The 26,271-nt window shown below is 45.8% G+C and overlaps 1 protein-coding gene across 1 annotated transcript; it reads right to left on the reverse strand.

Moving 5' to 3' along the window:
• Positions 1 to 6,979: 6,979 nt before the first annotated feature.
• Positions 6,980 to 14,165, reverse strand: LOC131412887 (aflatoxin B1 aldehyde reductase member 3-like). Its single transcript, XM_058553066.1, has 7 exons — positions 13,923 to 14,165; positions 11,306 to 11,493; positions 11,007 to 11,111; positions 10,149 to 10,245; positions 9,821 to 9,920; positions 8,190 to 8,319; positions 6,980 to 7,398 (listed from the first exon to the last, which is right to left on the reverse strand). Exons 1-7 carry the CDS (start codon positions 14,158 to 14,160, stop codon positions 7,237 to 7,239), a joined length of 1,020 nt encoding a protein of 339 aa, XP_058409049.1. The 5' UTR covers positions 14,161 to 14,165; the 3' UTR covers positions 6,980 to 7,236.
• Positions 14,166 to 26,271: the final 12,106 nt, after the last annotated feature.

A 26,271-nucleotide genomic window follows, 5' to 3' on the forward strand; every position in this document is an offset into this window, starting at 1 on the left:
TAAAAATGTATGTTCAAAGACTTATACACAAGTGTTCATAGCAGTTCATTCATAAAAGCCTCAAACTGGAAACCAATCAACTTATGAATGGATAAAGTGTGGTACAGCCACACAATGGAATACAACATAATCATCAATAAAAAGAAATCACTTACTGATACACACAACATGGATGAGTCTCAGAAACATCAAGCTTGGAGAAACAAACCAGACACAACAGTCTACATACTCCATGATTCCATTTATAAAAAATTCTAGAAAAGGCAAATGAATAGTGACAGAAAGCAGAGCAGTGGTTGCTAGGAGCAGAATTTGGGAGGCAGTTGACTACAAAGGAGAATGAGGAATCAACCATACACTTAAAATTGGTGAATTTTATTGTGTGTAAATTGTACAATAAACCTGGTTGTGAAAGAATTATGTTATTCCAAAATGCAAATTAAAACCACAACGAGATACCATTACACTCCCCATAAGAACAGGTAAAATTAAAAGAACTTAACAACTAGTTTACCATCATCATGATGGATGGCTACAGTACTCTACTGTACTGAGTCATGCTTTCATATCAGAGGGCAGGTCTTGTAGATAAGGCTCCATAGAGCCAATGATTTGCGTAAAGCAGTTGAGACGGTCTCTGTGTCTAAAGGTTGAACAACTGCTTATTCATGAACACAGCTAAGGCCTTGGGGACCAGGCTTTGTCTTTGATTGGATCTTCTAATATATCACAATAGTTCATTTTTGTACATGACTCAATTTATGTAGTTTTGATTCAGAAAGAGCTTATCAAGGATGGGAATGTCAGATCACAGAATTAGAGCTCCCTCTTAAATGAGACAATCTCTCTCTTAGAGTCTGATAATAGATTAGCTCAAAGGGTAAGCACTGGACAGTAGGAGGATCAAGTTCAAAGCTCAAACAAATACCAACAGTATCTAAATGCCACAGCCTTTAATTAGTTATGGGATTAGATACCTGTAATTCTTTAGGGTGTGAAAGGGACAGAGGACCTGAAAGTAGAGCTCGATGTGCTGCTGCCTAGACCCCTCCATAGCTTATTACTTCAGGAGGCTCCTTTCTCATTTAGGTGTTTGTCTGGTAACTTGGTACAGAAGATGTAACAGAATTTCCAGATATAGAATGTGCTGTCCTCAGGCTATCATAATGTAAGTCTTTATCCTTCATGGCCGGGGGGCCATGAGCCAATAATTTGTCTTATACAAGCTGTGAAATGCCTTTGGAAGCTACCTAATTACCCCTCATAAAGATGATTTAAAGGCTAGGTCTTGGATTTTGTCCTCATTCAAGACCTGTCCATTCTGTATAGCTCTGCTTGGATGGCATGCAGTGAGAGTATTTTCTTCCATGGGAACCAATATCAGAACATGCTGCTTAATTTCACTATTTTAATGAAATGTTTCCACATCTGTCATCAGATGTTATCATGCTAGTGTTTGTATGACCCATAAGTGGAATAATCCAGGGGAATTTAAATAACCCAGTGAAAGGAAGAGAATGTGTATTGCATACCTTGCCAGGTGAAAGCATATTTGCCTGAATGGATACTGAAGAGAAGATATTAGCAAAATCAAAGATCACAAGCCAAGTGCCAGTAGTGGCAACAATTCAATCACCCATGATCAGTGCTGAGGGAGTGGCCACTTTTTACTTAAACCTCAATAGTCCACAATGATTTGCCAAGCACTACAATCTTTTTTCACCTACCAGACAGGGCTGTTAAACAGAGCTAGCATTGTAGTAATCCTTGAATGAGGAGAGTACTTTTCTCTCTCCTGGATGTGCTACCGTTACAATTCCTTGACATGAACAGGCTTTGCAATATAGGCATTCCCCTTAATGCTTTCTGCTGAATTTATGGATGCAATTCCATGGGGATCATGAGTGTTTCTAACCAGCCCACAAAAGCATTTGCACCTTGTTCAAACAATTCTAAACGGACATGTCAACCATGCAGTCCAGTAAGAGAATGGCCATTGCACTCCAACAAATTACTCAGAGCTCTCATATTAATTCAGTTCCAGGCCATAGGTAATAATCCCTTTATCCACGTGCCAGAGAAACACAACTTTACATGAGGGGAACTTCTGGGGAGAATCCTGTTTCCCCTCAACCTTGTCATAAACCTAAGCTACTTTCTCAGGCCCTTGCTGTTTCCTCCCTTAAGGGTACACATCAGTACAGAAGAGCTATTATTGTAACAGGGTTAGCCAAAGATTCAAAGTCAAAGTAATTGCCAATTTGGAAGGGCCAAATGCCTAGTTAACCAAATGTTAAATACTGAATTTCCCTTTTTCAGGAAAGTTGATAATAAATGTATAACGTTCATATTTGTCAACATTTTCCATTTCCCATGGGGAATGTAATGATAGCACTGGCCACACGAAAAGCAGTGCTACAAACCTGAACCTGAACTGGTGTCACAAACTGAATGTTTGAGTGCCCCTAAAATTTATAGGTTGAAACCCTAACCCCGTATGAGATGGTACTGGGAGGCGGGGCCTTTGGGAGGTGATCAGGTTTAGGCGAGCTGATGAAGGTGAAGCCCTTATGATGGGATCAGTGTCCTTATAAGAAGAGGAATTCCCCACCATGTTTGTTATTTAATCCACCCGGTCTACGGTATCTTGTTATAGCAGCCCGAACAGACTAAGACAACTGGCCAGAACATCTTGAAACAGTTGCTAATTTTGAACTGGAAGATTGTGTCTGACGATTATGATTTAATTTGTGTAACACAGAAGTCCATTTTCTTATCACCATGACACCTAACTTTTGATCTAGATTAAATAACTGTTCTTCCCAATTAAGTTTGCTCATTTTTCATGCTAAGTTTCTTTACGCATGTCAGAAGAGTAAGGTGGTAGCTGTTGATGTGTTGGCACCAATAATAGAAATACTTCACAAGTAGAAAATAATGCCTGTTTTATGTCAGTGTCAGATACTTCCAATAGAAAATCAATTAATTCCAACAATAATTAAACTTTCTTTCCATCCAATTCATGGAACCAAAATAAAGCTTTTGGAAGTTCATTTTGTCAAAGGTGAAACATCTCACACTATTGTGAATGTTATTTTAAATTCAGTTATAAAGTCAACATTGATGATAAAAATGTTTTTGCAGAGGACATACACATAGAAATTTTGATGGGGCACAGTGTTGTGTTCAAAATAGTCTTATTAAATTAAAAATCTATGGAGTAGAAATTGGGGCTGCCCAGTGGCATAGTGGTTAAGTTTGTGCGCTCTGCTTAGGCAGCCTGGGGTTTGCAGGCTCAGATCCCGGGTGCGGACATACACACCCCTCATCAAGTCATGCTATGGTGGTGTCCCATATACAAAAATAGAGTAAGACATGCACAGATGTTAGTGCGGGGCTAATCATCCTCAGCAAAAAGTAGAAGATTGGCAATGGATGTGAGCTCATGGCCAATCTTCCTCAATAAAAAAATAAAAAACTGTGGAGTAGAAATGAACTTTTTCATAAGCAATTATGTTCCAACAGTCCTACCTTCTTTATCGTTTCTAAGAGGTATTCAGAGGGCAGATTGGAGGCCCTGGCGATGTTACCCATCACAACCACCAGTAACAAGCAGGCCAGAAGGGAAAGGAAGCAAGCAGGTCAGCCCAGATGCCCTCGCTCCCGCCTGTAGCGTCAGTAGTCCCTGTTCTGTACATTCATTCACGCACACACCACCCACACCCACTCATCCTGCAGCTTTTTACACACTACTGACTGAAAGGCTTCCTTAGTTTCAGGGTGATCAAATGTATGTTGCCAGTTTCCAGATCCAATTCTGTTCCTTTGTCTTTTGAAAAAGCTCTCTGGGTAGGAACTGGCTGAATTCCAGTGACCATCAAATATGTGTGAGATACGCTTTCTGAAAGGTTCTAACGGATGGGACTTGACCTAGCAGAGAACACCTCCCTGACCGGGATGCTCAGGGCTGAAGGTCTCCTGGCCAGACAAGAGGCTCATTTTCTCCACTAGACCACTCAGGACTATTGCTCCCGGGACAGAGTTGATCTTCCAAAGGTGACCCTCTGTTCTCTCACATCCTCTGTTTACAACAAAACTTTGACACTTGTCCCATGGGACAAGAGGGATGCTACGGGCTTCAGAAGCTGGGACATAAAAGGCATTATGGCTTCTGTCTGGTTCTCTTAGGATGCTCACCCTTGGAAGCCAGCTGCCATGCTGTGAGGAAGCCCAGGCCACATGGAGGGGTCACCTGTAAGTGTCCCAGTTGACTACAACAGCCGATATTCCAGCTGACAATCAGTGTCAACTGCCAGACTTGTGAGTGAATCAACCTTCAGTGATTCTAGCCTCCAGCTCAAGGTCACCTCTCAGACCTTGGGGAGGAGATGAGCATTCTCCACTGAGCCCTGCCCAAACAGCAGCTTGTCAGCCAAATGTCTGTTGGGTTTTTTAAAAAGACAGCTTCCTTCTGACATAATTCCCATATTATACACCCAGTTAAACTATACACCCATTTATAGTTCAATGGTTTTAAGTGTATTCAGAGTTGTACAATCTGCAGAATCAATTTTAGGATATTTCCATCACCCTAAAAAGAAATTGGTACTCATTAGCAGTTAATCTCCATTTTCTCCCAACACCCCTCCCAGCCCTAGGCCACCACTAATCTACTTGCTGTCTCTAACAGTTTGTCTACTGCAGACATTTCGGGTAAATCAAATCCCACAACGTGAGGCCTTTCGTGACTGGCTTCTTTCACTTAGCACGATGTTTTCAAGGTTCATCCACACTGTAGATGTTTCATTACCGCACTCCTCTTTATTGCTGAAAGTACTCCATTGTGTGCATACACCACTTTTTATTTATCCACTCACCAGATGATGGGCATTTGGTCTGTTCCCACTTTGCCTATTATGGATGATGCTGCTATGAACCTTCATGTTTTCGTTTCTCCTAGGTATATACCTAGGGGTCCAATTGCTGAGTCATATGGTGACTCATGCTTTACCTTTTGAGGAACTGCCAGACTGTTTTCCAGAGTGGCTGCACCATTTTACATTCCCACCAGCAGTGTATGAAGCTTCCAATTTCTCCAAATTCTCATCAACACTCGTCACTGTCTTTTGTCACTATAGCCCTCCTACTGGTGTCGAGTGGCATCTTTGTGGGTTTGATTTACTGTCCTCTGATGGGTAATGATGCTGAGCTGCTTTTCACGTGCTTATTGGCCGTTTGCGTATCTTCTCTAGAGACAGGTCTATTCCAATCCTTTGCCTGTTTCTAAATTGGGTTTTCTATCTTTTAGTATGGAGTTGTAAGAGTTCTTTTTATATTCTTGATATAAGTTCCTCAGGAAATGTGATTTGCAAATATTTTCTCCCCTTGTGTGTGTTGTCTTTCCACTTTCTTGATGCTGTCCTTTGAAGCACACACATTTTAAAGTTGGATACTGTCCAAGTTCTCTATTTTTTCTTTTCCACTTGTGTTTTTGATGTCGTATCTAAGAAATCATTGCCTAAGCCAAGGTCATGAAGATTCACTCCTATATTTTAAGAGCTTTATGATTTTAGCTTTTACATTGAGGTCTACATTCCATTGAGTTAATCTCCTGTATGGCGTGAGAAGGGGTTCAACTTCTTTCTTTGGCATGTGGATACCAAGTTAGCCCAGCAACACTTGTTGAAGACGTTTTTTTCCCATTGAAATGTCTTGACACTCTTGTATTAAATCTATTAACAGTACATGTAAGGGTTTATTTCTAGATTCTCAATTTTATTCTGTTGATCTATATGTCTATTCTTATGCCAGTACCACATTGTCTTTATTACTGTAGCTTCGTAGTGAGTTTTAAAATCAAGAATTACAGGACTTATTCAAGATTATTTTGGCTATTCTGTGTCCTTTGAATTTCCATATGAATTTTAGGGTTAGTATGTCAATTTCTGTAAAAAAAAAAAGCACACGCAGAAAACTCAGGTGGGATTTTCACAAGGATTGCATTGACTCTTGAGATTAATTTGAAAGATTCTATCATTTTAAGCAATTCAGTTTTGGGGTGGTTTCTTGTGACTTAACTGATACACCAGCCTGCTTCAAGGAAGCATCATTTTATTATGGATGAAGACAAAGGAGGGGGACGTGGTTCTGGTGAGAATATATTTTGTCTCCAGGGTGTCTCCCTCTAGACGACCAATGGGATTTTTCTTAGAACAAAGAGTCTTTGATGGTGGTTCTGTCTGGATTCCCAAGAGTGGCCCCTTTCACCACTTCCAGATGACCAAGCTCCAAGAGCTGACTTCTGCTGCTGCTTGGCCCGCCCACCTCTCGCCCAGGGCAGGAGGGATTTCCCTGCAGTGGGAACGGTCAAAGGTCAGCCACCAGACCTGGGATTTCTTTTCTCCTCCAGCTTTTGGGTGCCTCCTGCTTACAGTAGGGATTTGCTGAGGGAAATGGGGACCCTGGCTGCCCACGCCCCCCCCCCCACCCACTCCCAACAGCAGCAGGTGTACGGCAAGAGCTGGGGACCTTATGGAGGACCAGAAGATGGGAGGCTTCAGCTAAGACAAGACTAAAGTCACAGCTGAACTTGAGAGCATCTGTACAAAATGTTCCCCAGCGTCCTGGGAGGTTTCAGTCTTCTTGATGGTGACACCAATGGTAGGCTTGTGCCCAGACTGTTCTATTTATAAATATTTAGTGTGGGCATTTCTAAAGGAGAGAAGATCCACTTCACACCTTTGGCCCTCTTTCTCTACCGTGTGCACAGGTGTGAGGGCCACCTCCAGCCCCGCATTGGAGAGATCAGGCTGGGTTCAGGACAGGAGGCTGGGGAGGCCTCATGAGGGCAGTGTGCCCTGAGACCTGCTCACCACCTCTGCCCTTGGAAGACTCCAGCTCATGGTTCTGCCCCTCTGGCAGGAAGCCCCCAGGCAGGAGGGAAACAAGCTGCCAGCAGTCACGGAGACGAGTCTGTGGGTTTATCAGGGCCTGGGCTGCAGCCGGGTCAAGTGCCTGCTTTATTCAGGCAGGAACTGCCGGAGCAGGGCTCCACCCCGGCCTTTACACATTGTGAAGGCAACTGGGAGCAAGGCGGGAATCTAGGAAATTAATGTATGGATCCACACAATCAAGACAGATCACACTCAATCAGCTTAAGCTGAGACTGGCGGGGTGAGAGAACAGAAGAGGTGAGAGGAAAGAAAGAAACTTTTGGCAGCTTGAGCCACTGGGGACCTAGTGGAAGTAGTTAAAACATTTGTGGGCAACCAGGTGCCAGGCTTGATCAAAGGCCTGCACGACGGCTGGCTCCAGGGGCCCTTCCTCAGCCACAGCCAAGTTCTGTGCCAGCTGCTGCAGGCTGGACATGCCCAGGATGACCGCGTCCCCGTGGGCACCCTGTAAGGGGAGACGGGTAGGCGTCAACACACGTCTGCAGCACAGTGACTCCGGTCACAGCCACTCCCCCTCCCAGCCTCGCCCCTGCCAGATGTTCATTCATGCCTACACACTTCTACAGAGAACTTACGGTTCCTTCAACAATTTTAACTATGAGTCTCCAAACCCTGTCTTCTTCCCCCTGCTGACACACTGCTCATCCCTAGACAGACCTAAGTGCAGAGCCCAGATCTGCGCCTTAGCAGCTGTGTAAACCTGGCTTAGTTATCTACCCTCTCTGAGACTCACTCTTCTTCTCTATTTTCAGCGGGGTTATGGGAATGAGAAACTATGTAAAGCACATGGATCCCACTGATTGAGAACCTTCTATGTATATGCCAGGCAGTATGCAACTGTATAAGGCTTAAGCGGGACAAAAGTTTCAGCCCGGAAGACAAGGGACACCAAAGAGAGAGGGAAAACCCAACTCCCACCAGAGCAGCGACTTGTGGGTTTTCAGTCAAATCTGTGATACGTTTTCTACACCATTCCCAGCTGTGTGATCTGTTTTTTCATCAGTAAAATTATGATAATCACACTTCATCAGGCCGACATAATCTCTAAATCCATGTTTGTAAAGCCCTCAGCACAGAGCCTGGCACCCAGACAGTTACTAAGAACAATGGGAAAACAGCCACGAGAATGGGGACAGAGAGAAATTTCAGAGTAATAAAACTATTTAGAAATCCCCTAAACGTAATTCTGGCTCCCATAAAGGAATAGAAGTGTGCACAAAGGAGACGCCGGGTTACCTGCAGCTGCGAGTGGTGGTACATCCACCTGAGGACGGCTGAGGTCATGCTGGGGGCGCTGGTCCCATAGGCAGCCTGCAGGGCCTTCTCCACCAGGGCGATGGCCTTGAAGTAGTGCTCCTTCCAGTAGCTGGGCAGGTGGCAGGGTGACACAGGGTAAGTACCATGGGGTCACTCCGGGATAGCCGCCCCCACGCCAGTCCTGGAGTTTGAGGGACCAGCGATACTAGTGGAGGCTTTACATCCTTGCACGGCAGAATGTATGTAGGTTTCTGGGCCTTTCATCAGGGTGCTGTTTGCAGTCCGGTGGCGGGAGGAGAGGGGATGCAGTGGGCAAGAATCCATGCATTAAATATGTTCACCACATATGAACAACACAACCCCCCAAACAGGACACAGGAACAGCCACAGCACAACCTCTGAGCCCTGGTCACAGACTGGACCCTCGACAAATCAGGCTCCAGTCCTGGCACTGGCCTTGGCTGAGCCACCTGCCTTCACTTTTCTCACTGCTCAGTGAGGAAGGGAAACATGCCATGCCAGCCCCGTACACCGAGTCCTACACGGCAAGGAGAAAATGGACCTGAGGAAGCTCGGTAAACTGCAGAGAGCAGACAAGGTGGAAACCATCAGCCTTGATTCTCTAGGCTGAGGCCCAGGCCCTGGTGGTGTGAAAGATCCTCAAGAAACACTGCTCAGGGTAACGGTCCCTACAGCTGGCCAGGGTCACCAGAGACCCTTAGGGAGAGGGGGGGCTGGATTATGATTTCAATCACAGCAATGCACACACAGTTACTCCAAATATTAGGCACTTGGCCGCTTAAAAAGCCCTTGACTGTTTCCAGAAATCTCGCATCAGAGCCACGTGCACGGAGCTTTCTTCGTTGTTCTCCTCCCAGATGGGAAAAAAAAAAAAGGCAAATCGATCAGAATGTACAGAGAAATTAACCTTGGAGACTCGGCTTCTATAAATCTAGAAAGATGAGCTTTCCAGCAGTGCACAGATGATGTGTAAATATGATAAAGAAACAGCAATAAAGTGTCTCCTTTATAGTTAAAACGTCAGAGTGAAGAGAGCTGTAGAAGTCTAAAATCGTGCCCTCTGAGGAGTGCAGCTTGGAAAAGGGGTGCTTTTCACCATCAACAAGGCCTGTATTAATTTTGATAAATTTTTCAAAATCTAAAAAGCGAAAGAAGGGAGGAACACTGTTCCGAAAAGCTGCTCACCTATACTTTCAGACGTTGATGACAATTTCATGCCAAGGGTTTACAAACTTAGACTCTTTGGCCCAAGGTGACAGGGCCAGCTAGCCGTGGGGCAACAGCAAGCCCCAGGTTTCCCTAGTCCGATCCAAGCTTCCCCTCCAGCTGTGGGCAGGGAGTGAGTTCATCCCAGGGAAGAGACACAGTCTTGCAGACCTGGCAGAAGGCCCAGGGATCCACATTCCCAATTGAGGCCCCCCATCCCTCCCGAAAGACACGGAAAATTCAAGGAGGGACGGGGGAATCCAGGGGCCTAGGTCAGAGCATATGGGGAGCCCTGGCCCCCAAGAAAGCAGCCCCGGGGACTCTCTATTTCACACTAAGGGGACCAGGCCACCTCCCACCCTGACCAGACGTCCCCAGCTCACCGATTCCTGTAGAACTGAGCCCTGATATACCCAAAGAAGCGGCCCGGAGGCTGTTTCCCATCCTCGTCCTCATACTTGTACTTGCCGGTCAGCAGGCCCCCTGCGGGAAGGCTGCCATCAGACCCGCTGACCACACTGCGACCAGAGGCTGCTCTGGACTTGGGGGATGGTGGGGGAGCCAGGAGGGATGGAGGACAGCCCAGCCTCTGGCCAAACCCCTCCCTGCTTCCTAGGTCCTGGGCAGGGATTTCCGGTCAGGAGGAGGCAGAGACAGGACAGGGCCAGGAATCCCTCCCCCAGGGGGAGGCTGGCCCCCGGCAGCCCGTACCAGCCAGAGGGTTGTAGGCGTAGAACCTCAATCCAAAGTGCCTGAGGCAGGGGAAGAGCTCCGTTTCCACCTGCCGGGTGACAACGTTGTACACGCCCTGCAGGGAGAAGGGCCAGCTGGAGAGGGTGCACCTGTCAAGGGGGTACCCCAAATTTCCCCTTGGAGAACCCTCAGGTCAGACCATATCAATCCCCGGACCTTGACCATCAGGGCACATACGTAGTGGTGGTGGTGGAGGGGGCTCGTGCCCAAGGAAGATTCATTCATTCAGCCAACATTTCTGAGCACCACCTACAGGCTGGACATCAGACTTCCACCCAGGAGCCAAAGGACAAAGCCCCGCCCTCTGAGATGTAAGCGAGGGAGAGTGTGACAGGTGTGCTCCAGAACAGAGGCAATCATAGTACACTGGTGAGTTCTGTGACCAGTGCCTGGCACCAGGCAGCTGCACAAACATTTGCTGAATGATGCGGAGGAGATAAGGAGAGCCCGAGATCTCAGGCTCCGCTGGGTGGGGGGAAAGGCTTCCAGAGGACGAGGCATCTAAGTGAGTCCCGGGCACTGCTACCAGGGGAGGAGGGGGAGGAGGGCTCCAGGCTGCAGTGAGGGGGAGGAAGAGGGAAGGAAGGGACAAGGTGCGCACGCGGGCAAGAAGGGGAGCCAGGGCCCGAGTGAGCAGGTGCCTGCTGGCCAGGCTGAGGAGCTGGTACATCACCCTGAGGACACCTGGGAGCCATCTACCGGCTGTGAGTACGGAGGGCTGCTATGGGGAGGACATGGGGGCAGTCAAAGCAGCCAAGAGACCCCGGGACCCGCAGGAGCCCTGGAGACTGAGGCCTCTGCAGCCCCGGCCCTCACCTGGTACACGGTGGGCAGGATCCAGCTGTTGCTCTTGCAGAGGGTACAGATCTCGGCCACCTCCCAGGAGGCATAGTTGGAGAGGCCCAGCTCCACAAACTTGCCCTGCAGGGGAGACGCGGCCGTCAGAACCCACTGCAGCCAGGAGACCAGGAAGGGGAGACTGGGGTGGGGCCCTGGGATGGGGTTGGTCCTCAGCTGCACTCTGGGGCAGCCCTGCACCCTCCACTCTCCTAGGCAATGACACGGCAAGGAGAGGAGCAGGAGACCTCCTCCCAGAGATCGGGGGCCACTGTCACCTCCTGGTGCAGCTGGTGGCAGGCACGCAGCGTCTCCTCCACGGGGGTGTTGTGGTCCGGCAGGTGCAGGTAGAAGAGGTCCACCCGGGGACACTGCAGCCGCTTCAGCGACGTCTCCAGCTGGAACCGGAGACTCTCAGGCTTCAGTGAATTTTCACCCAGTGGATTGGCCTTAGTGGCGATTTTCACTTTGGGAGGAAAGAAATGGAAGCTTTGGCCACTTTACCAAACTTTGGGAAGGGTCTAGAGTAATGGTTAAGAGGCAGACTTGAGTTCACAACCCAGCTCTGCCATTACTAGCTCTGTGACCTTGACCAAGTTACTTAACCTCTCTGAGCCTCAATCCCCTCAACTGTAAATTGAGAGTGACAATGGTACTATCTCAAGACGAGGTTCCGAGAATGCATCAGAATGTGGGAGGACAAACTCATTATGAGCTGCTAACGTGATCACTATGATGATTCTCTACCAGGCAGCTGGACATGCCAGGCCTAGAGGAACCCAGCACTCCATCCCTGCCCTCAAGGACTCACAGTCTAAGCGCCACTATACAGTAAGCGAGGCAGAGATACACAAGGTGGCCGAGGAGCCCAGAGCAGAGTGGTGAGGCCCACCAGGAGTTCAGGGAGGCTTGCTTTAGAATCGGAATCGGAATCTCCAAGGGGACGTCAGGGCCACCCAGAGGCAAGAACATGGTGTGTGATGATGCATGCCTCCGGTCCATGGATCTAGAGCACCAGGTCCAGGGGGACATGAGGAAGAGAATGAGCACACCAGAAGCAAGGGGTCTTGAGTGCACCCCGGGGAATCAGGACGTTAGGGGGCAGGGGGAGCCTCTGAGCACTTTTCAGCCAGGGAGCTGAGTGCTCAGCTTTGCAGTCTTGAAAGATGACTCTGAATGAAGCACAGACGAGGAAACTCAAGGGCAAGTCTGGGAACGGGCAGACCAGCAAGGAGAGACGTGGCAGGAATTCAGGAGACAGGTGCAAGAGGCCTCATCTTGGCCCCAGAGGAGGAAAGGCAGGGATCCCTTAGAGAAATAGCCCACTGAGAAGAGGCCGGTGTTCTGCCATCTGTTGAGTCAGGAGTCAGTGAACTTTTCTCCCCGCCCCCCAGTAAGAATCCCAGGTGATGGATGGACTGGTGGGTGAGAGAAGGCCCTCTCTGCACTTTTCAGGCTCAGAAAGTCACCTCCCAGGCTGGAAGGTGGGATCCCTTGAAACAAGAGAGACAGCAGGCTGGGGAACTACTCATTTGGAATTTCCCCATCCCACCACCTCCTCACCCTCTGCCCCACCCCTTCTTGATGCAATCAGGACTTCAGATCTGAGGTTTAAAGACCTGGGCCCAGCCAGCTCTGGCCTGAAGGAAGGGTTGGAGAAGAAAAAGCAATCAGAAACAAGATCACAGCTGTCACTCAGAGGCAGCCAGGTGATATAGAATGAGCAAGACTCTGAGATCCACCCTATTCTCTATTTGTTCCAGATCCCCCATGCTGTGAATCGCAGTAGAAACGAAGAAGACTATACCAGAGGAGAGAAGAAGAGCCTCCGAGTGAAAGTCGGAGTTATATAAATAAATAATATATTTAATTATTATTAAATATCCCAACAACAAACATAACAGTAACAGCTGACACCGCGGAGCCCTCACTGCTGCCTGCCAAGCACCGTCCTAAGCACTTGGAGTGGCATGAGACTGAAGAGGGAGGCCCCGTGCCCCCATACACCCCCCACGGAGCTACATCTGCCTGCTCCAACACCCTCCGCACTGCCTCATCTCCCCGCCTCTGCGCACCTTCTGCACACACACTGCCCACGCACACAGCCCCCAAGGCCCTTTCTCCTCTTACTCCTCCTGGCAAAGTCCCATCAGTTCTTCAAGGTCTAAAGTGCCCTTTTCTGAGCTTTCTTCAATAGCCATCAGAAGAAGGGCTCCCTCTTCCGGGCTCCCCGGAAAGCTCTAGAATCTGAGCTCCCTGGAGTGGGTTAGTGTCAGTTTCCCATCTACAGCCTCAGACAGAGGCTGGCACAGAGAGGGCACCTAGATGCAGTACGACGCCCACTGGTCCAACCCCCAGGTGCTACCACCCTGGTGAAGCCGGAGGCACTGCCACCGGAACAGGACACCCGGAGCTCCAGGGAGCAAAGTCCAGGGCCCAGAGCAGGGAGGAAGCACAACCCCCGCCCATTCCAAATTCTCATCTGGGGCTGTGCAGATCAGGTCAGAACCGCGCACCTGCGGGGCACGAAAGGAGGGCAGGGATGGCACAGGCCCAGACTGCAGCGTGTGCAAAACCCCTAAAAGGGCTAGCCAAGTCCGTCCAGGCTAGGCCAGAGTTGGGACGTTACTGGAGGTCGCGTCCTGGGCTACCTTCTCAGAAGGGAAAAGGAGAGGAAAAGAGTCAAGACCCAGTACTGGCCAGCTGTCCGGGTCTAGACGTGCACGGGGCCTGAGGAGCTGGGGTTCACAGAGCTGCAGGGGGCCATGGGAGGATGGTGCCCGGGAGGGGACGAGGCTGTCGGTCCCGACCGCTGTAGGTGCACAGCTGGGGGTAGGTCAGCGGGGCGCGGTGCAGGGGGAGGTCAGGGGCCGGGGCGCGGGCGCCAGGCCTTACCTCTGCAGTCGCCGCCGCCCAGCCCGAGCCCCAGGCCGCCCAGGATGCTCTCGGACTGGCCGCCGGCGTAAAGGAAGGCCGTGTCTATCTCGGTGTGTCCGCGCTCCAGGAAGGCGCGCACGGCCGCGGCGCTGGCGGCTGCGTCCAAGCTGTCCCCCATCCCCATGGCGCCCAGCACGGTGGCGGGCCGGACCGGGGCGCCCGAGGCGGCCCGCGGGGCAGACAGCAGCCGGGACATGGGCCGGCGGCAGCGGCGGGACACCTGGGAAGCACGGAAGTGGGCACAGTGGCCGGCCACAAGACACTGTGCGTGATGCGGACGCCGCTTTAAAAAGGGGGTGTCGGGCCCCGCCCACGGGCGTTGGGGGCGGAGCGCGCGGGGGAGCAGAGGGAGCGGAGCAGCCTCCAAAATATGCGCCTCGCCTCTCAGGAACGCGGCTCTCGCCGACCATGGGGGCCCATCTGCGCTTCCACGGCGTACGCGGCGGGAGGACTGTGGCTTTGGGCGGGTGACCTGGGTCTTGGCCGCAGGGCCGGGATGGGTGAGCTAGTTCCCAGAGTGGCAGGCGAACCCGAAAGCTGAGATCTGGAACTTCGGGGGTCTCCCTGCCACGTCTCCACACCTCCCTTGGCCTCGCGCCTGAACTCTCTAGGGTTCCCTAAGCCCTCCCGGATGGGGCTTTCCCAAGCGCTAAAGATCCCAAAATGAGGCCTTGGCCCAGGGGTGGTGGCCCTCGGGGCTGTCCGGCCGCCGTGTGGTCCCAGAGGTCAGCTCTGTAGTTCTCTCCTTGGAACTTGCCAGAAGCTCCAGCCTGCGTCCCTGTGGAAAGAAACGTTCAATTATTAGAGGAATAGAACTGTTAACCTCTAATTCTCTACCCAAGTGAAAACACTTTTCAAATGTGAAGGCTGAATGAAGACTTTGTTCAAACAAAAGTGGAGAGAATTCCTAGTAGCCAGCTTTCGCTAGAGGAAATATTTGAAACAGTTCTTTAGACAGAAGGAAATTTGGATTTAGACGCCAGAAAAGGAAGATTGCTAGGAATGGTAAACATGTGGGTAAATATAACAGACCTTTTCACATTTTTAACCTTTTAAAAACATCATTGATTTTTTTCTACAGTTACACATACGCTTACCATATGACTCAGCAAAAACCTATGTTCACACAAAAAACTATTCGCAAGTGTTTCTAGAGGCTTGATTTGTTACTGCCAAAACCTGGAAACAACCCAACTGCCCCTCAGCTGCAGAATGGATAAATAAACTGTGCTATATTCATACAATGGAACGAATTACTGGGAAACACAATAACATGGATGAATCTCCACTGCTGAGCCGGCCTCCAAAGGCTACATACTATATGCTCCATTTATATGACACTCCTGCAAAGGCAACACTACAAAAGCTAATCACTGGTTACCAGGGGTGGCTGATAGGAGGAGAGAAGAATCATGGGGAGTTTTGTGGGGTCAGGGAGCTGTTCCATAGCTTGATTGTGGTGGTGATTACATGACTCTACACATTCGTCAAAACTTTCAGAACTGTACACTAAAAAGGGTGAAATTACGACATGTATATCATATAGTAATGTAAAAATTGGAAAATAAAGATACTTGATAGTTTAAAGAAAAAATAATAGTCATGTATTGTTGTAAAAGATAATAGTCATGTAAAAAAGCAGTTTGTAACAAAGGTAGATATGAATATATGAAAATATATGAAAAGAAGAGCACAAAGGAAATGAGGGGATGAAATGGCAGTATACTGTTTCAGGTTCTCATTCTATATGTGAACTAGTACCGGTGTACTATGATTTAAAGGTGGACTGTGATAAGTTAAAAATGTAAACCATAAACCTTAAAACAACCACTGAAAAAATGAAACAAAGCGGTATGACTAATAAGAAATAGTAGAGGTAAAATTATTCACAAAAAATACTGAATTGAGCCAAAAGAAGGCAGATAAAGATGTAAAAAGGCACAAGGAATGGACAGAGAAAATAGAAAACAAATAGCAAGATAGATCTAAGCACAATCAAACCAATAATTACATAAAATATAAATGATATAAATAGTCTCAAGTAAAAGGCAGAGATTGTCAGAATGGATAAAAAAGCAAAACCCAACTATATGGTAAGTGCTACAATCCCACTGAAATATATAAACAGAGATAGGTTAAAAGTAAAAGGATGGAAACAGACATACCTTGACAAAACTAAGCAAAAGAAAATTGGAGTGGTTACCTGAATCTCAGACAAAGTAGATTTCAGAACATAGAATACTATCAAAGACAAACGCAAATTTCATAACAACAAAAAGGTTAATTAATCAAGAAGACACAACAATCCTAAAGGTGTATGCACCTAATGATGGAGCATCAGAATACATGAAAAGAATTCATATAACTAAGGAAAAAATAAACAAAAAGGCAATTATATTTGGAGATGTCAATACTCCTCCCCCAGTACAGTCATGTGCTGCTTAACGAAGGGGATATGTTCTGAGAAATGCATCATTAGGCAATTTCGTCATTGTGTGAACATCATAGAGTGTACTTACACAAACCTAGATGGTATAGTGTACTACACACCTGGGCTACATGGTACTAATCTTATGGGATCACTGTCATATATGGGGTCTGTCATTGAGCGAAACAGCATTATGGGACACATGACTGTAGCTGTAGAACAGTTATTAGTCATGATTGACAGAAACTTAGTAAGGATATAGAAGACCTGAACAACTCTATTAAGCAATTTAACATAATTAACATTACTAGAATACCCAACAACAGCAGAATATTCATTCTGTTCAAGTGCACATTCACCCAGATATAGCATATTTGGGGTCATAAAACGAGTCTTAATAAATTTAAAATGATTCACATCATACAAAGGATGTCTCTGACCATAAAGGTATTAAACTAGAAATCAATAATGAAATGATTGATTCCTGGAAAAATCTCCAAATATTTGTAAATTAAATAACACACTTCTAAATAACCCATAGATCAACAAAGTAATCACAAGGGCAAGTGGAACATATTTTGAACTAAATGAAAGTGGAAATATAACATATAAAACTTTCCAAGATGCAGCTAAAGTAGGGGTAGCAGGGAAATTTATAGCACTATGGGGACGTATTATAAAAGAAGAAATGTTTCAAATCAATGATCTAAGCTCCCATTTTAGGAAACCAGAAAAAGAAGAGCCTATTGAACTCAAAATTAGAAGGAAGGATATAAGACAGATAACAGCCAAAACAAGTAGTGGGTCTGATGGCAACAATGTCTCTTAGATTTTCTTCATCCTAGAATGTCCTGATTCCTTTGTCATTCCTGAAGGATCTCTTTTCTGGGTATAGGATTCTGGGTTGATGGTTCTTTTCTTTCAGCACTTGCAAAAATGTTGTGCCACGTCCTTCTAGCCTCCATGTTTTCTGGTGAGAAATCTGCAGTCATTTGAATTGTCTTTCCCTTAGAGGTATCATTTCTCTCTTGTTCTCTGCTCTTGAGATTTTATTCATTGTCTTTAATCTTCAGAAGTTTGACTATGATGTGTCTTGGTGTGATTTGGGGGTGTTTATGCTGTTTGGAGTACATTTCACTCTTTAAATGTGTAGGTTTATATCTCTTGTCAAATTTGGGAAATTTTCAGCCATTATTTCCTTGAATACCTTGTCAGTCTGCCCTGTTTCTCCTTCTCCTTCCAAGACTCTGATGACACGAATGTTAGATGTCAGATCACGTCTTCTAGTCCCACAGTCCCTGACACTGGGCTCCTTTTTAAAGTCCATTTTCTCTTATTGTTCAGATTGTGGCATTCCTGTTATTCTTTCTTAAAATGCATTGATTCATTTTTCTGCCCCCCTTGTGCTGCCATTGAGCCCATCCCCCAAGTGTTTTATTTTGTTGTATTTTTCAGTTCTAAAATGTCCATTTTGTTCTTTATATCTTTGATTTCTTTGCTGAGACTTCTGTTTTTTCATTTGTTTCAAGAATATCTGTAAATGTTTATTGAGGCGTTTTCATGATGGTGGTTTTAAAATCTTTGTCAGATAATTCTAATATCTATGTCATCTTGGTATCGGTATCTGTTGATTAATTGTCTCTTTTTTTTTTCATTTAATTTCAGACCTTCTTGGTTTTTGGTATGACAAGTGATTCCTTATTGAAACCAGGACATCTTGGTTATTATGTTATGAGACTCTTGATCTTATTTAAACCTTCTATTTTAGTGGGTTTATCCTGACACTGCTCTGGGCCTCATTACTGCCAGGTGGGGGTAGGAATTCAGGCTCCACACTAGGCCTCCATGGACACCTCCCTGGCTAGGAGGTAGGAGTGCCTCCTTACTGCTCCCCAGGTGGCCTCTGCTGACACCACTGGGGCAGGGGGACTGTGTCACCTCCTTAGCACGGGATAGAGATGAATGTCCTGACTCTCCACTAGGCTTCTCTGACACCATCCAAGTGGGGAAGGGGAAGGGCTCCTCTTTGCCGCAAGGTGGGGGTGAAAATCCAGGCTCCCATGTGGTCTCCACTGATACTGACGGGGGGGGGTGGTTGGGAGGCCTCGAAACTGCCTATTGGGGATGAAAGTCCTAGCTCCCTATTCATCCTCTCTGATACCACTCTGTCAGGGTGCTTCCTTATACTCTGGGAAGGATGGAAGTCTAGATTCCCCATTCAGCATTTGAAGGCATGGGTGGTGGTGTGGGGCGGGTCACAATTTGTATTCTGTGGTGTATGGCTGCAGTAAAAAGTTTGCTAAAACTTTCCTGGCTTGCCAGGGTGACCCTTTCCCAGTTGTCTGGCTAGAGAAAGCAGACTTTTGTTGGGCCTTTTCTCTCTGCACGGGTTGGCATTTCCAGGTTGCTGGCTTCTTCAGCTCCAACTCTGGCATATATGAGCCAAAAAGAAAACCCAGGAAACCCACCTCTGTCATTCCTTGGGTCCTGCGGTCCTTAGCTAGTCTGGCTTCTTCTTTCCATCTTTCAGGGTCCTCTTCTGTTTGTGTTATACGTAATACACAGAGTTTTTATTTGTACGTAGCAGAAGGAATAAGCAAAAGTATGTCTATTCCATGTTCCTGAAAGCAGAAGTCATTTTGGCATGTAAAAAATAAAGTTATAAATACGCTTTGCATATGATTTAGCAACCCCACTTCTAGATGTGTACCAAGGAGAAATAAAAATGTATGCTCAAAGATTTATACACAAATGTTCATAGAAGTTCATTCATAAAAGCCTCAAACTGGAAACCAATCAACTCATGAATGGACAAAGAAAGTGTCATATATCCATACAGTGGAATACAAAATAATCAGCAATAAAAGGAAATGAACTACTGATACACACAACATGGATGAATCTCAAAAACATGGTGCTAAGAGAAAGAAATCAGACGCAAAAGTCTACATACTCCATGATTCCACTTATATAAAACTCTAGAAAAGGCAAATGAATAGTGATAGAAAGCAGAGCAAGGGTTGCTAGGAGCAGAGTTTGGGAGGTAATTGACTACAAAGGAGCATGAGGAATCAACCATACACTTAAAACTGGTGAACTTTATTATATGTAAATTGTACTATAAACTTGGTTATGAAAGAATTATGTTATTCCAAAATGCAAATTAAAACCACAGTGAGATACCATTACACTCCCCATAAAAACAGGTGAAATTAAAGAACTTAAAATAACAACTAGTTTACCATCATCATGATTGATGGCTACAGCACTCCACTGTACTGTGTCATGCTTTCTTATCACAGGGCAAGTCTTGTCGACAAGGCTCCATAGAGCCATTGGTTTGGGTAAAGCAGTTGAGATGGTCTCTGTGTCTAAAGGTTGAACAACTACTTATTCATGAACACAGCTAAGGCCTTGGGGACCAGGCTCTGTCTTTGATTGGATCTTCTAATATCATATCACAATAGTTCTTTTTTAGACATGACAAAATTTATGGTTTTTCCATTCAGAAAGAAATTATTAAGGATGGGAATGTTGGATCATAGAATTAGAGCTTCCAGTTAAATGAGACAATCTCCCTCTTATGGTCTAGTAAGAGATTAGCTCAAAGGGTAAGCACTGGGCAGTAGGAGGATCAAGTTCAAAATTCAGGGTAGGATCAAGTTCAAAGTTCAATCAAATACCAACAGAATCTAAATGCCAAAGTCTCTAATTAGTTCTATGATTATTATAGATACCTGTAATTCTTTAGGTTTTGAAAGGGATATAGGACCTGAAAATAGAGCTGGATTTACTGCTGCCTAGACCACTTCCATAGCTTTTTACTTCAGGAGGCTTCTTTCACATTTAGATGTTTGTCTGATAACTTGGTACAGAAGATGTAACAGAATTTCCAGATATAGAATGTGCTGTCCTCAGGCTATCATAATGTAAGTCTTTATCCTTCATGACTGGGGGCGATGAGCCAATAATTTGTCTTATACAAGTTGTGAAATGCCTTTGGAAGCTACCTAATTACCCCTCATAAAGATCATTTGAAGGCTAGGTCTTGGATTTTGTCCTCATTCAAGACCTGTCCATTCTGTTTAGCTGTGCTTGGATGGCATGCAGTGAGACCATTTTCTTCTATGGGGACCGCTATCAGAATATGCTGCTCGATTTCATCATTGTAGTGAAATGTTTCCACATCTGTCATCAGATGTTATTGTGCTAATGTTTGTATGGCCCATTAGTGGAATAATCCAGGGGAATTTAAATAACCCAATGAAAGGAAGAGAATGTGTATTGCATACCTTGCCAGGTGAAAGCATACTTGCCTGAATGGATACTGAAGAGAACACATCCGCAAAACCCAAGGTCACAAACCAAATGCCAGTAGTGGCAACAATTCAATCACCCATGTTCAGTGCTGAGGGAGTGAACACTTTTTACTTAAACCACAATAGTCCATACATATTCCACAATGATTTGCCTAGCACTACTATGTTTTTCACCTACCAGACAGTGCTGTGAAACAGAGAATAGCATTATAGTAATCCTTGAATGAGGAGAGCACTTTTTTCTCTCCTGGATGTAGTGCTGTTACAATTCCTTGACATATGCAGGCTGTGGAATATAGGCAGTTCCCTTAATGCTTTCTGCTGAATTTATGGATGCAATTCCATGGGGATCACGAGTGTTTCTAACCAGCCCGTAAAAGCATTTGCACCTTGTTCAAAAAATTCTAAGTGGACGTATCAACCATGCAGTCCAATAAGGGAATGGCCATTGCACTCCAACAAAATACTCAGAGCTCTCATATTAATTTCATTCTCAGGCCATAGGTAGTAGTCCCTTTATCCACATGCCAGAGCAACACAACTTTACATGAGGGGAACTTCTGGGGAGAATCAATTTTTCCCCCAGGCTTGTCGTAAACCTAAGCTACTTTCTCAGGCCCTTGCTGTTTCCTCCCTTAAGGGTACACATCAGTACAGAAGACCTATTATTGTAACAGGGTTAGCCAAAGATTCAGAGTCAAAGTAATTGCCAATGTGGAAGGGCCAAATGCCTAGTTATTCAAATATTAAATACCAGATTTCCATTTCTCAGGATAGTTGACAATAAATATTTAACTTATTCATAATATCTGTCAACATTTTCCATCTACCATGGGGAATGCAATGATAGCACTGGCCACACAAAAATCAGAAACCACAAACCTGAGCTTGTGTTACAGACTGAATGTTTGAGTGCCCCCAAAATTCATATGCTGAAACCCTAACCCCGTATGAGATGGTATTAGGAGGAGTGGCCTTTGGGAGGTGATCCGGATGAGGTGAGCTGATGAAGGTGAAGTGCTTATTATGGGATCAGTGTCCTTATAAGAGGAAGAGACTGGAGCACTCTCTCCACCATGTGAAGGTGCACGAGAAGGCCACTGTCTGCAAACCAGGGAGAGGGCTCTCTCAGACACCGAATCTGCTGGCACACCGATCTTGGACTACCCAGTCTCCAAAACTGTGAGAAATAAATGTTTGTTGTTTAATCCACCCAGTCTATGGTATCTCATTAAAGCAGCCCAAGCAGACTAGGACAACTGGGATGAACATCTCGAAATCATTGTTAAGTTTGATGTAGAAGATTATGTCTGAGGATTATGATTAACTTGTGCAACACAGAAGGTCCATTTTCTTATCGCTATGACACATAACTCTTCATCTAGACGAAATAACTGTTCTTCCCAATTAAGTTTGCTCATTTTTCATTCTATGTTTCATTATGCATGTCAGAAGAGTAAGGCAGTAGCTGTTGATATCTTTGTATCAATAATAGAAATACTTCACAAGTAGAAACTAATACCAGTTTTATGTCAGTGTCAGATACTTCGAATAGAAAAACAGTTAATTCGAATAATAATTAAACTTTCCTTCCGTCCAATCCTTGGAACCAAAATATAGCTTTTGGAAGTTCATTTTGTCAAAGGTGAAACATCGCCCACTATTGTGAATGCTATTTTAAATTCAGTTAAAAAGCTCAACGTTGATTATAAAAATGTTTTTGCGGAGGACATACACTTACAAATTTTGGTGGGGCACAGTGTTGTGTTCAAAATAGTCTTATTAAATTAAAACTCTATGGAGCAGAAATGTACATTCTCACAAGCAATTATGTCCTGACATTCCTGCCTTCTTTATCGTTTCTAAGACGTATTTGGAACGCAGATTGGAGGCCCTGGCGACATTACCCATCACAACCACCAGTAACAAGCAGGCCAGAAGGGAAAGGAAGCGAGCAGGTCAGCCCAGATGCCCTCGCTCCCGCCTGTAGCGTCAGTAGTCCCTGTTCTGTGCATTCATTCACGCACACACCACCCACACCCACTCATCCTGCAGCTTTTTATACACTACTGACTAAACAGCTTCCTTAATTTGAGGTTGATTAAATGTATGTTGCCAGTCTCTGGATCCAATTCTGTTCCTTTGTCTTTTGAAAAAGCTCTTTATGTAGGAAATGTCTGAATTCGAGTGACCGTCAAATATGTGTGAGATATGCTCTCTGAAAGGCTCTAATGGATGAGACTTGACCTAGCAGAGAGCACCTCCCTGACCGGGATGCTCAGGACTGAAGGACTCTCAGCCAGACAAGATGCTCATCTTCTCCACTTGACCACTCAGGAACATTGTTCCCTGGGACAGAATTGATCTTCCAAAGGTGACCCTCTGTTATCTCACATCCTCTCTTTACAACAAAACTTGGACACTCCTCCCATGAGGCAAGAGGGATGCTATGGACTTCAGAAGCTGGGATGTAAAAGGCATTATGGTTTCTGTCTGGTTCTCCTGGGATGCTCGCCCTTGGAAGCCAGCTGCCATACTGTTAGGAAGCCAGTCCACATGGAGGGGTCACATGTAAATGTCCCAGTTGACTACAACAGCCGATATTCCAGCTGACAATCAGTGTCAACTGCCAGACATGTGAGTGATTCAGCCTTCAGTGATTCTAGTCTCCAGCTCAAGGTCACGTCTCAGACCTTGGGGAGATGAGCATTCTCCACTGAGCCCTGCCCAAACAGCAGCTGGTCAGCCAAATGTCTGTTGGTTTTTTTTAAAAAACAGCTTCACTGAGACATAATTCACATATTATACACCGAATTAAACTGTATAATTCAATGGTTTTAAGTGCATTCAGAGTCATGCAAACTTCAGAATCAATTTTCAGGTATTTTCATCACACTAAAAGGAAACCTGTACTCATTAGTAGTTAATCTCCATTTTCTCCCAACACCCCTCCCAGCCCTAGGCCACCACTAATCTACTTGTTGTCTCGAACAGTTTGTCTACTGCCGACATTTCGTGTAAATCAAATTCTACAACGTGAGGCCTTTCGTGACTGGCTTCTTTCACTTAGCACGATGTTTTCAAGGTTCATCCACATTGTAGATGTTTCATTACCGCACTCCTTTTTATTGCTGAAAGTACTCCATTGTGTGGATACACCACTTTCTACTTACTCATGCACCAGATGATGGGCATTTGGGCTGTTCCCACTTTGGCTATTATGGACGATGCTGCTATGGACATTCATGTACAGGTTTTTGTGTGGACGTGTTTTTGTTTCTCCTAGGTATGTACCTGAGGGTTGGAACTGCTGAGTCATATGGTGACTCATGTTTTACCTTTTGAGGAACTGCCAGACTGTTTTCCAGAGTGTCTGAACCATTTTACATTCCTACCAGCAGTGTATAAAGCTTCCAATTTCTCCAAACTCTCATCAACACTCGTCACTGTCTTTTGTCACTATAGCCCTCCTACTGGTGTCGAGTGGCATCTTTGTGGTTTGATTTACTGTCCTCTGATGGGTAATGATGCTGAGCTGCTTTTCATGTGCTTATTGGCCATTTGCGTATCTTCTCTAGAGACAGGTCTATTCCAATCCTTTGCCTGTATCTAAATTGGGTTTTCTATCTTTTATTATGGAGTTGTAAGAGTTTTTTTTATATTCTTGATATAAGTTCCTCAGGAAATGTGATTTGCAAATATGTTCTGCCATTCTGCAGGTTGTCTTTCCACTTTCTTGATGGAGTCTTTTGAAGTACACACATTTTAAATTTAGATAACGTCCAATTTCTCTATTTTTTGTTTTTGGCTTGTGCTTTTGGTGTTGTATCTAAGAAACCATTCCCTAAGCCCAGGTCATGAAGATTTACTCCTATATTTGGAGAGTTTTATGGTTTTAGCTTTTACACTGAGGTCTACATTCCATTGAGTTAATTTCCTGTATGGTGTGAGAAGGGTTCAACTTCCTTCTTTGGCATGTGGATGTCCAGTTGGCCCAGCACCATTTGTTGAAGACTATTCTTTTCCCATTAAATTGTCTTCACACTCTTGTATTAAATCTATTAACAGTACATGTAAGGGTTTATTTCTAGATTCTCAATTTTATTCTGTTGATCTACATGCCTATTGTTATGCCCGTACCACATTGTCTTTATTACTGTAGCTTCATAGTGAGTTTTAAAAACAAGAATTACAGGGCTTATTCAAGATTATTTTGGCTATTCTCTGTCCTTTGAATTTCCACATGAATTTTAGGGTTACTTTGTCAATTTCTGTAAAAAAAACAGACACACACAGAAAACTTAGGTGGGATTTTGCCAAGGATTGCATTGACTCTTTAGATTAATTTGAGAGATTCTATCATTTTAAAGAATTCAACTTTGGGGTGGTTTCTTGTGCAATAACTGATACACCAGCCTGCTTCAAGGAAGCATCATTTTATTATGGATGAAGACAAAGGAGGGGGACGTGGTTCTGGAGAGAATATATTTTCTCTGCAAGGTGTCTCCCTCTAGACGGCCAATGGGACTTTTCTTAGAACAAAGAGTCTTTGATGGTGGTTCTGTCTGGATTCCCTAGAGGAGCCCCGTTCACCACTTCAAGATGAGCAAGCTCCAAGAGCTGACTTCTGCGGCTGCTTGGCCCGCCCACCCCTCCACCCAGGGCTGGAGGGATTTCTCTGCACTGGGAACGGTGAAACGTCAACCCCCAGACCTGGGATTTCTTTTCTCCTCCAGCTTTGGGTGCCTCCTGCTTAGAGTAGAGATTCGCTGAGGGAAATGGGGACCCTGGCTGCCCGTGTCCCACCCCCACTCCCAACAGCAGCAGGCCCAGGGCAAGGGCCAGGAAGCTGATGGATGACCAGACGACAGGAGGCTTCAGATAAGACTAGAGTAAAGTCACAGCTGAACTTGAAAGCATCTGTTCAAAATGTTCCCCAGCGTCCTGGGAGGTTTCAGTCTTCTTGGTTTTGACACTAATGGTAGGTTTGTGCCCAGACTGTTCTATTTGTAAATATTCAGTGAGGGCATTTCTAAAGGAGAGAAGATCCACTTCAGGCCTTTGGCCCTCTTTCTCTATCGTGTGCACAGGAGTATGGGCCGCCTCCAGCCCCGGCAGTGGAGAGGTCAAGCTGGGTTCAGGACAAGAGGCTGGGGAGGCCTCATGAGGGCAGTGTGCCCTGAGACCTGCTCACCACCTCTGCCCTTGGAAGACTCCAGCTCAAGGTTCTGCCCCTTTGGGAGTAAGCCCCCAGGCAGGAGGGAAACAAGCTGCAAGCAGTCATGGAGACGAGTCTGTGGGGTTTATCAGGGCCTGGGCTACAGCCGCGTCCAGCGCCCGCTTTATTCAGGCAGGAACTGCCCGAGCAGGGCTCCACCCCGGCCTTTACACATTGTGAAGGCAACTGGGAGCAAGGCGGTAATCTAGGAAACGAATGCATGGATCCAGACAATCAAGAAAGATCACACTCAATCAGCTTCAGGCAAAGATTGGCCATGGTAGAGAACCGAAGAGGTGAGAAGAAAGAAAGATACTTTTGGCAGCTTGAGCTACTGGGGGC

Source organism: Diceros bicornis, chromosome 13 (genome assembly GCF_020826845.1).
Source record: "Diceros bicornis minor isolate mBicDic1 chromosome 13, mDicBic1.mat.cur, whole genome shotgun sequence".
NCBI lineage: Eukaryota > Metazoa > Chordata > Mammalia > Perissodactyla > Rhinocerotidae > Diceros > Diceros bicornis.